The sequence below is a fragment of the Orbicella faveolata genome, unplaced genomic scaffold, assembly GCF_042242905.1.
Source record: "Orbicella faveolata isolate gen_17 unplaced genomic scaffold, um_ofav_v1 contig_15, whole genome shotgun sequence".
Lineage (NCBI taxonomy): Eukaryota > Metazoa > Cnidaria > Anthozoa > Scleractinia > Merulinidae > Orbicella > Orbicella faveolata.
This window is the reverse complement of record NW_028301542.1, coordinates 4,327,245-4,339,076: the sequence shown is the minus strand read 5'-3', so window position 1 is coordinate 4,339,076 and position 11,832 is coordinate 4,327,245. Positions and strand designations below refer to the sequence as shown.

The window sequence follows — 11,832 nt, the reverse complement described above, 5'->3', positions numbered from 1 at the left end:
GTTAAGTTTGGGCTCCTAAAATTATGCCTGAAAAGCTCTTTTGTGTGCTAGCTGCTGTCATAAATGATTCTGGTTGGTGTATTGTTTTCTCGCTCGTTAACAATGCAGAAAGGGCAGATGTTTGTTCACTGAATATTGTAACTTCAACCACCACTGGTGTAAGCCGTTAATGAGGTTTCATTTACTCAAATCGCTAAATAGTCTTAGTCATTACTGGATAAGAAACTTTCGAAAAAGAAACTTATGTTAAAAAAACATCGAAAGAGTGAGAAACGAATTCAATGTTTCTTGAAAAACATGCTCAGGCGCTTTAAATTACTAAACCGGATTTGAAGCTCAAGGAAAATAAATACAGGTGTTTCCACTGCAAGTCTGTCAGTTTGAACCACTTTATCTTCGAGACGGACGAGTAAACTATGGCTGTCTTGTCGTCACAGAGCGAGGAAATTGCAAGCTTGTTGTCTGCCTATATGGAAACTAACGGTGCTACACTTGAAGGAATAACAGCTACGGAACTTCAGAAAATTTACCACAATCTGCGGCCTGGAAATACAATCAGTTTGCGCCAAGTGACAGCGGCGATTGAAACAGTCTGTTTCTGTGACTTATGTCTAAAGGATGAGGTTCTGGACGTGCTGAACGAAATCGACCGTCGTAGTTTTCTAATGCGCGACTTGGAGTGGGAATTCGAAATGTTAGATCGGGAAAAGCGAGGGACGATCACCGAAGAACAAGCTTGCTTTTTATTGAAAGCCATACACGGAAAATCAGCGGTGAAAAAATGCGAGGACTTTTTATCTAGCCGACCTCAGCCCGGTTCGCGAGTTTCGTTGCAGGAGATTGAGGTACTTCTTTGCGATTCCCCTGAGCTAACATTATCAGATGAAGACGAAGAAGCTATCGAGACTTCAAACAGTAATCTGTTTGTGATGGAAAATGTTTAACCACGCTTAATGAAAAGGATTATGTGGGATAGATTGAAATAATTATGTGATGCACACCACGCGTTGTGGGACATTAAATTCAAAGAATTGCATAATTTCGTAATGCGATTCATATTCGAAGGCAAAAAGAAAACCTTTTCTTTCTCGTGTTGAAAAATGAATTTGCTTTAATATTTTCAGTCTGTATTTTCAAAATAGTGTACGTTAATTTACAAAAAGTTTATAACTCTCATTAAAAACATCCGAGCGAAAGACATTTTGTATAGTATTTCCACACTTATCTTGCATAAGATTTACCTTAGGGTGTTTAAACAACGTCAAAAGGTTAAAATTTATGCTAATTTTTTTTACATCGCGTTCAATTTTTCAGAGCGGTTTCGAAAACCAAAACGAGTGTAATCAGACTTGACCAATCAAAATACACAGCGAAGACAATAAACCAATCAGAGCTTGAAGCAAAAAACATGCAAAACACGCCAAGCGCGGGAATTGGCGCGAGATTCAAGCCACGATCGGGCGATTTAGGTTTGTTCCTGATTGGTTGAAAAAACAGCATGTTTGTTCTCATTGGTTTGAAGTAGAACTGCCAACTTCGCGGGCAAATTCCTCGAAGCTAAGGTAAACAAGGCAAATAGGATAAACGTCTCCACGTACCGAAGACAAACAGTACATAAGCTTTGAACACTCTCCTTTTAACAAGAAGTAGGAGTGAAACAGTGAACGGAACGCATAAGTATAACTGTACAGCTGCGGCAAAACTTAGCCTTTTCCCCTTACTGGATCTACAAAGAGATCCGTGGAAGAGTGATGGAAGAGGGTCGCTCTATACAATACCGCTGACACGTACTGTTCGTTTGCCACCTTATACTATGGTATTTGAACCTTTTTTGCTTCATGCATGTTCTATCGACTTTTAATACGAAAATCTTTCACTCTGTGTAGGGGAAGACTTTTTCCTAGTCTCCCCCACAGCGATCAATTGGGTCATCACGCAACTTTTCCTCCCGCTAATAGCTACTACTAACGTTAGTTGAGGGAACCGTTACGTGACGATGAGGAGAAGTTTTTTAAAACTTTACGCGGGCTTTTGTTCTTTTCTTGAAACCAATAACTTTTCCTGGTGCAGTTCCATTTTGTGAAACAACTCTTGTCTATGTTGCTGTTGAGAACCTTTTCTGTACACTTCCTTGTTGAATCGTCCTTTCTTCTTTTATTAAGTACTAATCTTTCCGCCCTTAATAAAACACCGTTTTCTCTCATCAGTCAAAAGACTTGCACTTTATTCACCGTTCTTTCAGTAACTTCAACAAAGCCTCCTGTACACTCTGCTGAATCCCCAGATCAGTGAGCACCTGGTACGGATTAAGATGATGTTTCACTAGATCAGAAAGCGCCTCCAAATCCTCTTCAGACAACAACTGCTTAACTAATTTCTCCGATTCCTCTTTGAGCTTCGCCTCTGCCAAATCTCTTTCCTTTCTCTTGGCCTCAACATCTGTTAAAGCGAACTCTGCCTCTAGACCATCCAAAACATTATGTCGGTGAAGCTCTTTAGCTCTTCGCCTCTCTTCCGCGTCAAAATACCATATAGTGATGGCATACCTTGTGCAGTAAGCCGGCAGGACTTCATGAGGATTGCGTCCGTCAGACCAAAACATTAGCAACCTATTAAGAACTGGTTCAACATCGACATGTCCATTTTCTCTATATATTCTGAGTTTTCCTCCATTGTCCTCACGCCACCCCTGGTTGAGATAATAGATAACAGTGAGGCAGCGCCCATCCCCGTCCGGGTTATCCACATGTCGGGTGTACCCCGTTCCGTTGCCAGGGTAACAGGCCACCATAGCTTTGGCGCGACCTTCGATGCGGTACTCGCTCATTCCATCAGGGAGATTGTTACAGCAGATCACTAACGTGTCCACAAATTCTATCAGTTTAACGATATTTGGTGCGTGTTTTTCGTTGCCTTCCAGCCAAGTGATCTTGTCCCCTCGTATCTTTGTCTCGGTGAATTTCTGATCATTGTCCGAAGCCGTCTTCCCACCGCTCAGTTGTCCATCTTGAAAGACACCCGATTTGTGCAATTGTTTCACCTCGTTCAATATATTCAGAGCTTTCTCGTCAACAAATACATCGTTAATAACACTGAAATACTTGGTTTTCAAAGAACTACAGACAAATCTTGCTATACTGTCCAAATCTTTTCTGGCTGGTTGCGGAAACTTATGTAGCTTTTCATTTGCTGCCGGAATTTCAGAAGTCGTTTTACAGTTTGGCTTGTGAGCTTTCCAGTGCGACTTTTGGCATTCCTTACTGCAGTAATATACACATTTACATCTAGAACACTTCGACAAATTCTCTTTTTCTGCACCACAAAATCCACAACTCAAAGAGGCAGAAGCCATGTTTATTAGCCTCAATCCCTCTCATAGCTCAGCATTACCTGTCCGAGGGAGAATGGGGATTTATGACGTAGCCTTAATAATACCACCGCTGTACATGAGGACAAACAAGGAACAAAAAGAAAATGGCGTCTCGGATGGTGGCGTTATAAGGGCCAATTTAACTTCATTTTATGTTACTCTCTGGGTTAATTCTCAGAAAAGAAAGACTAAGTTAGACAGTTTATTTATTCAAAATGGTTCTCGCGGACTTAGGACGTAAGATTACGACGGCGCTTCGCTCTCTGAGCAATGCGACCATCATCAATGAAGAGGTACGTACCAAGATATTTTTTTCTTCAATGTTGCTGATAAACGATCTTTGACTCCTGAATAAAATCAGATCAGCATGTCACTTCTCTCTTAAATTATCAATCAATGGTATTCAAGCCATTCGGTCAAGTATTTTATTCTTCCTAATGCTCGTTTCAAACAGTACGTATAAAATACTCCACCGAAATGGTCATTCTTCAAGGGACTGATTAATTATAGGAAATAAACAATAAGTCGTGTGAATGTGTTTTATTTGAGTTTACGCAGTCTTTGTTTTGTAAAAGTTCAATTTAATCTGGGTTAATTTATAAGTTCGTTTTCTTCTGGTCAAAGTGTATGTCAAACTGAACCTCAGTTTCACTTTGTACGCGTCAAAGTGCCTGTGATATAAGTTTACATATGTTAGTAGTTTAGTTCATATCAAGCTCTAACCTTCTCCTAAGCTTAAAAATGGAAAAAACAAATCCAGGTCGTATTTTGATACTGGCTGTTATTATTGGCTTTGCTTATGGATTGAAATTACTAGGTTTAATAATTTTTTGCACTAAGCCCGAGGGGAAAGGGCACGTGTGATGATGTGATTTGGTTCCTTTCCTCCTTGCAAAAAAATCAAACGTTTCCATCCTAGGGCCCAGACTCTTAGTCAAATTTCCAAGGGTGAGGAAAGCAATCGAAGTCAAATGCCCCACATATGCCCGGAACCTCGCTCCCCCTCAGGTATATACCCGCGAGCAAACCAGGTAGATATGTTACAGAATACAAGAAGATTTGATGCAGTTTGTGTCCATCGATCAGAGCACTGATGGAATTGATTAGTACATAATTATAAATTAACATTGTATTAACAACAGGTCCTTGGTGCTATGCTAAAAGAAGTATGTGCAGCTCTACTTGAAGCAGATGTTAATGTGCAGCTTGTTAAAAGACTCAGAGAAAATGTCAGGTAGACTCACTGCGCCATTTTTTTAATTGGTTTATTATAATTTGAGATATATTGCAACAAATGGTAGATGGAGCACATGCTGAATATTGCAATTTCTCAAATAAAAGATTCTACGTCTTTTTTCTATACGAGTAACAAAGACAGAATTATGTCTTTGGGATAAAAATGATTTGTGAGTATTGTTAACGACTGACAGTTCAACCGCCTTAAATTCAGTAAGATGTAGTGAGATTGGAGCCACCTAGCCTTGTGCATACCACTGACTATATTTATTATTACGTCATCTTAGGTCTGCTATTGACTTTGACGACATGGCGGGCGGGTTAAACAAGAGAAGGATGATTCAACATGCTGTTTTTCAGGAACTATGCAAGGTCAGTAAAAACTCATGTACAGTACCACCCTCTTGTCTCTGTTCAATGGAAGTAAAAGTCATATCCACAGTCTGATGCAAGTCACATAAACATGGCACACTGCAACCCTTCTTTCCGTCCTTCCTTTTTCCTCTCAGTAGGATTTTAACCCATGATATTTGTGAGATAGGTGTAAATACTTTTTGTTACATGACTAAGTAAGTTTAGTGGGCTAAGAACTAAAATCAACCAATCAGATTGCTCCATTGCTGGTCCAATATTCTTTAAGTATTGGGCCAGGCATTTTCTCAAATGATCCTGCAAGATCACTCTAACTTGAAGATTTTCGGGTAGTTTCAGTTGTGTAATAAATCTTATTAGTATTGACCAAGCTTGTTTGGGACCCTACTAGGAGAATATTGGCCCTCGGTCTTTTTTGCATGGACCTCACTGTACTCGGTCCATACTGTCAAGTCTACAGGCCAATATTCTACCAGTATGGCCTTCACGTTTGGTTGATAAGATATATATTATTGACCAGCCAATAGCACAGATCACTTGCAAATTATAGTGCATTCTAACATTGTTTATACCACTGCATGAGCTTGAGTATTCATCATGCAACTTTGTTAACAGCTGGTTGATCCTGGAGTTAAAGCATGGAATCCAAGCAAAGGAAAACAGAATGTCATCATGTTTGTTGGTCTCCAAGGGAGTGGTAAAACCACAACATGTAGCAAGGTGGGCTGGCTTCTTGTGTTGGTCTGTTGTTTGTAGTTATCTAGCAGTACAAGGCTGAAACAGATTCTCAAAAGGACTTAGTCATTTTGAGATCTACTTCACCTAGAGGCACATGAGGCTTTAGATCAACTTGGCCTGACAAAACATGTCAATGCATTTTTGATAGTACTAAACACAAGTATTTTCACATCACGTACCAAACCTCCCACTCGAGGTCACTATTCTCTGGTGAATTACTTGCCAACATTTTCTTAATAATGACCACTCTTCATGGTTATGATTAACTTAATTTATATTAAGAGTATTTCCAATCTTTATTAATTTTTTTATTTATATATTTATTATTAAATTTTGATTGTTTTAATTTGCAGTTGGCATACTACTATCAACGTAAAGGCTGGAAGACTTGTCTAATCTGTGCAGACACATTTCGAGCAGGTAAGCTAAAAGAGAGAAACAAGAGCTCAATATTTTGTCTTCAATACATAATTTATCTGCTACAGTACTTATATGTAGAGGTTAGTATGTCAACTATTCACATAGCTATTTCCATTTCTCTCTCCAGGAGCCTTTGATCAACTTAAGCAAAATGCTACTAAAGCAAGAATACCATTTTATGGCAGGTAGGAACAGAATTTCAATGCTGAATGAGTCATACCAAACAGGCACAAGAAACATCCCTTAACACCAGACTCCATAGTCTGATGTATGGGAGGCACAGTGGCCTCATGGTTAGTAGGTTCGTCTCTGGATCAAGTGGTCCGGGTTTAAACCCTGCCTGGGTCCACAACAACTTCCTCTAGTCGCTAGTCAACCAAGATTTGAAAACTGCTAACGTTATAGTCTGCAATTCCCAATGAAATACCCACCGGAGATCCAGTGGGTGTAAAGTGTTACAAACTACACTGTCTTTAGAGAGATGACTGCTTGTGGGAGGTTTAATTTAAATATAGTACTTATTATATCCGTGATGACATGACCGACTGTCTTACAGAAAGTGTTCACCTACAAAACGTGTCCGCTGGCAAATGTTGAACTCTGTTTTGATAAGTCTTCTTTTAGTGCTCTTGCAAAAGCCATTTACAATATTTGTAGTGGTTAGAACTCCACCTACCGTTTCAGTCTGCACATTTTAGTATCATGCAATCTAATTAATTAGATGTGAAATCTCATGTTTTCTTTTTTTGTTGTTTCCAGTTACACTGAAGCAGATCCTGTGGTCATAGCTCAGGAAGGTGTTGATAAATTTAAACAAGAGAACTTTGAGATAATTATTGTAGACACAAGGTATGTTAATTTGTGTTTGTCTTCCCCCCACCCCCCTACAATACTGGATGATGTCACATCAAAATATCTATAGAGACTCTCTGCAAGGGTTTAAAACAGATCGTTATTTCTTATAGTGGAAGACACAAGCAGGAAGAATCTCTCTTTGAAGAAATGCTTCAAGTGTCCAATGCAGTTGTAAGTATACCTCAAATGCATTAATAATTCATCAAGATTAAACAAAACAAAGGAAATCATGACTGTGGCAGCATTTAGATATCTGATCTTAATTAGCACAGATTTTTACAATTTTTTCTCCATTTTCTAGCTCATTATTGTTAGTTTTGATTGAGACGACATGTCAAACACTCTTGAAAGACAGTGTTTGACCACATTTCCAAACACCACAAAATTCCTCAAAAATACTCTGCTGCACATCATCTTTTCAATGCTCTTCTCATTGTTTGGAAAAGTGGTCAAACACAGTCTTATGTGCTTGGTAGACTACATGCTCATGAACATACCTGCCTATATTGTCATACTACCATGTTGTCACTGCTGTTGTCTTATATACACTAAAAAATTATGCCGGTTTTGATATTGTTTATGTTATCTCATTTAGAGTCCAGACAATGTAATATTTGTAATGGATGCTACAATTGGACAAGCTTGTGAGTCCCAGGTAAATAACATTTTTTTTATCCCTGGTTTGTTAGAGGCACTGGTCAACATGCTACATTAATGGTACACATGTACAGTGTAACTATAATTATGCATTTTGACCTTCCTTTATCATGATCACTGGTATACTTTTTTCCACGAATCTTTTATTTTTAATTAGCAATGTCATTTTACTTGTGTGTTCCTTTTAGGCCAAAGCCTTTAAAGACAAAGTTGATGTTGCTTCAGTTATTGTGACGAAATTAGATGGCCATGCGAAGGGTGGAGGTGCATTGAGTGCGTAAGTAATACCAGGAAATAAAAGTCATATTTCCACCTCTTTACTTTGCACTCTGTTATACTCATCGTTTTATGTGGGGTTTTATTTCCAGGGTTGCGGCAACTAAAAGCCCTATAATCTTTATTGGTACTGGAGAGCATATAGATGACTTTGAACCTTTTAAGACCAGACCATTTATAAGTAAACTATTAGGTAAGTTATGTTGTAAAATGCACTTTGCTGGGCACTGGGCAAATTGATTAGCTATGAGGAAGATTTTGCCCATCTTATTTGACCATCTAGTACTAGAGGAAAGTTTTTCTTATAAACATGTTCAGTTCAAAAAGTTTTGCTGCCTGTAAAAACCAGTTGCTGTCCTGCTGAAAATATTAATGATACCCCCGGTATGAGGTGCAGTTGCCCAATGATTAGTGCATTGATAGAGTGGTCTGTGTTAGAGCCCTGCCAGGGTGACTTCATTGTATTTTTGATGCCTCTCTCTCTCTCTCTCTCTCTCTCTCTCTCTCTCTCTCTCTCTCTCTCTCTCTCTCTGGAAGGGGGAATGAGGCCCCACATCTGGATCCAATAAGTTTTATTAGGGGAAATCAGCACTATATTTTAAGCCAAAAAAATCTTCAGGATGCAAATTTCATCTGGCAGATTGTTGGGTCATGTTAACAGTACAGTATGCTGCAAGGGAGTAATCCAGTCTCGCATCCCATCCAGAGGGGAGTAGCAGCACTTTGAGCCACCCCACGCTACAAAAACTAATGTTATTCGCCGTTTGAAAATAAAGGTTGTGATTGTTCTTGTTTGTCAAGTGCTTGGTTTGTAATTTTTCGTCAGGAATGGGAGATATTGAAGGACTGATTGATAAAGTTAATGAATTAAAGCTTGAGGACAATGAAGAACTCATTGACAAACTCAAACATGGTAAGAATTCATAAGTATACATAGTAAGAAGTAGTAACTTACTTCCTTAGAATTCTGAAAGTAACGTTCCTCCTGAAAATAACGGCTCCCTGAGGGTAATGTTAAATTTTTACCTTATACAGTCTGCTTTGTTCATGTAGGTATTCAGTAACTGACATAAAGGGAACTATTAACTGCATGTCAGACATGTTACATGTCTACTTTGTCTGAAACAAGACCATCCAAAAGTAGCAGCTACCCAAAAGTAGCAGCCCCTTTTGCAGGCTAAATCCAAAAGTAATGGGGATCATTACTTTTGGAATTCTACACCATAATCTATTTAGGGTAGCCAAATTTGTGTAAATATGAAGTTTCTATGAGTTACTCTACTAATTTTTGAAGGAGCTCATTCACGGTTTGTTGAATTATTTTGGCTGCATACTACCAAAGAATTACCTTGAAATTGAAGGAAACCTGAAAATAGGAGTTTACTAAGATGCAAAAACACGAAAGAGATAGTACTAAACCATTAAGGAACAAGGATGGTTAAGGATGGAGAAGATTGACATGGGTTACAGACAACAAACTTGAAAAATTTGGCTAAACTTTTAGCTCCTGTAACTTATATATTTGATCCTTTTAGGTGTGTTCAGTTTACGAGACATGTATGAACAGTTCCAGAATATCATGAAGATGGGACCATTTGGCCAAATCATGGTAGGAACCCAACATTAGCCTCAACACTGAGGGTGAAATGACAAAAGGAAAAAAAATTACCTTTTATGCTAAAAAATCCTCACAATTAAATTTTTTTATGCAATAGACCATTAATGCAGAGATATGCTTTATAAATTTCCTGTCAACTTTATGTACAGCTGTCATAGATTAACATGGTAGTAAAATTGCTCTTTGCCCCTTAGACCATGTATTATTCCCTCTCCTGTCATCCCCTTGGACCATATATACCCCCCCCCCCCCCCCCGTCCTTTTCACCTGTGGATTGTGTGTCAGTCTCCATCTCCCTTTCTCTTTGAACTATCAAGTAGTCAAGTGACAATAATAAAGCTACTTATCCACTAAGATATAAAATTTGGATGAACTACCAAATGCTCAGGACTATCATAAAGACAAACATGAAGGTGTCAGTAAGGAGAGTTACTATTTTGAGCATGAGTTTGAATAGGTCATTAATAATAGCATTATTCTTATGATTTTTGTTATTTTAGGGTATGATTCCAGGTTTCAGTAGTGATTTTCTGTCCAAAGGAAATGAACAGGAATCAATGGCGAGATTAAAAAAGCTGATGACCATTATGGACAGCATGAATGATGAAGGTACTACCCCAGGGCTGTTATTAAAGTCCACCATAAACCAGAGTGCATTGTGGGCGACCTCACCATTGGCCAAATTTTTTTCATTACAGAAAATAATGAATTGAAATAGTGGTGAAAAATAGTGATGGTGCAGTGGTGAGAGCACTCTCTTCCCACTAATGTGTCCCTTGTTCAATTCTGGCCCAGTGCCAGCCATATGTGGGTTGAGTTTGTTGTTTGTGTTCTCCGGTTTTCCTCCTGCCACAAAAACTAACCTGTAGAAATGCAAATGTTCTACTAATTCTTAGAGCTCGACAGTCCTAATGGTGCAAAGCTGTTTTCTCGCCAACCTGGTCGTTCCACACGTGTAGCACGTGGCTGTGGCGTGTCGGTCCGAGAGGTTCAAGAGCTGCTGTCACAATATACCAAGTTTGCAGCAATGGTGAAGAAGATGGGAGGAATAAAAGGACTTTTTAAAGGTATACCCTTTGTTTTTATACAGTTTTGCCATTTGTGCTTCTTGCCTTTCATAATTTGGCAGTACTGTCTGTCTGTGGTGCATATAGGTCAAATTTGTTTTTACATTTACACCAAAGTTTACTTCCTTTATGCGTCAAAAATCAATTTTTCAGACTGGGAAGAAAAGCATTTAAGAACTTTTGAATCTGGGTGCTTCTTGCCCTCTAAGTATGTGAAATTGAAATTTAGAAGCGTTGGCTTTTGTGAAGGAAAGATACGCTGAGAAATCTCAGAAGAAGAACTTTAAAACAAGTAGAGAACCATCCTTAAGACCCAGGGGCAGGTGAAAGGGAAACTTGCAGATTTGCCACAGTGCCAGAAAATAACTTTTTGTCTCTGTCTGTCTGTCTGTCTGTCTGGCACTAGTTTTTGATCCTGTGAATGACTAACATCCCTCCCCTGTCTGAAAGGGAAACTTGAGGATTTGCCACAGTGCCAGAAAATAACTTTCTGTCTGTCTGTCTGTCTGTCTGTCTGTCTGTCTGGCACTAGTTTTTGATCCAGTGAATAACTAATGTCTCCCCCCCCCCCCCCCCCGTCCCGTTTTGTTGCGCTTCAGGTGGTGACATGAGCAAGAACGTGAATCCATCACAGATGGCCAAACTCAATCAGCAGATGGCTAAGATGATGGACCCGAGGGTGCTTCAACAAATGGGTAAGTACACAGAGCGATCCACGACTGATTTCTCCCTACAAGTTTAATACACTGTCAAGCAATCAGGTGATGAGAATAAACAAAACCATGAACAATGGAATATTGTCCTGATGTTTCACAAGACTCTCAGAACTGATTTTTCACAAAAACGTAAAATCCCCCTTCCGCTTGCAAATGGCCACTGCCGAATAAAAAAGGTTGTTATTCAAACTTTCACCGGCTGGCAAGTTTGAAATGCCAACAAAAAGGTGCTAATAAACTGCTGGTGTGTTTTTGTGTTCTTTGATTACCTATGAAGTTTGGAAAACCAAAAGAAAAAGAGCAAAAAGTTGCAAGTGAAGCTTTTGATTCTGATTGGCTGAAAAGTTTATAAAAACCATCTGTGTCCTTAGCCAACATGGGAAAATAGAATCCAAATTACATTCAAACCTCCAATAAGCGGTCACCCCCTATTAAGCGGCCACCGTACCTGGCTATTTCCAGAGGGTGACTGCTTAATAGAGGTCTGACTGTGGTTTGTGTGGAAGG

At 39.1% G+C, this 11,832-nt stretch overlaps 1 protein-coding gene and 1 pseudogene across 2 annotated transcripts in view; one reads left to right on the top strand and one right to left on the bottom strand.

Annotated features, from left to right (window-relative positions):
- Positions 1–1,079: 1,079 nt before the first annotated feature.
- LOC110063480 (prolyl hydroxylase EGLN3 pseudogene) lies at positions 1,080–3,370 on the bottom strand (annotated as a pseudogene).
- Positions 3,371–3,448: 78 nt separating this feature from the next.
- Positions 3,449–11,832, top strand: part of LOC110063448 (signal recognition particle subunit SRP54) — a 131,615-nt gene continuing 123,231 nt past the window's right edge. The window contains exons 1-16 of one of the 2 annotated variants that reach the window (XM_089288051.1): positions 3,449–3,663; positions 4,513–4,604; positions 4,894–4,978; positions 5,594–5,698; positions 6,070–6,136; positions 6,264–6,321; positions 6,896–6,985; positions 7,102–7,162; positions 7,587–7,646; positions 7,837–7,925; positions 8,017–8,117; positions 8,751–8,837; positions 9,460–9,533; positions 10,043–10,151; positions 10,439–10,609; positions 11,209–11,304. In XM_089288051.1, coding sequence (XP_089144177.1) covers positions 3,586–3,663; positions 4,513–4,604; positions 4,894–4,978; positions 5,594–5,698; positions 6,070–6,136; positions 6,264–6,321; positions 6,896–6,985; positions 7,102–7,162; positions 7,587–7,646; positions 7,837–7,925; positions 8,017–8,117; positions 8,751–8,837; positions 9,460–9,533; positions 10,043–10,151; positions 10,439–10,609; positions 11,209–11,304 — 1,423 coding nt within the window. In that variant the 5' untranslated portion in view covers positions 3,449–3,585. The remainder of the gene's footprint in view (positions 3,664–4,512; positions 4,605–4,893; positions 4,979–5,593; positions 5,699–6,069; positions 6,137–6,263; positions 6,322–6,895; positions 6,986–7,101; positions 7,163–7,586; positions 7,647–7,836; positions 7,926–8,016; positions 8,118–8,750; positions 8,838–9,459; positions 9,534–10,042; positions 10,152–10,438; positions 10,610–11,208; positions 11,305–11,832) is intronic. The other variant, XM_089288052.1, reaches the window with a different exon arrangement.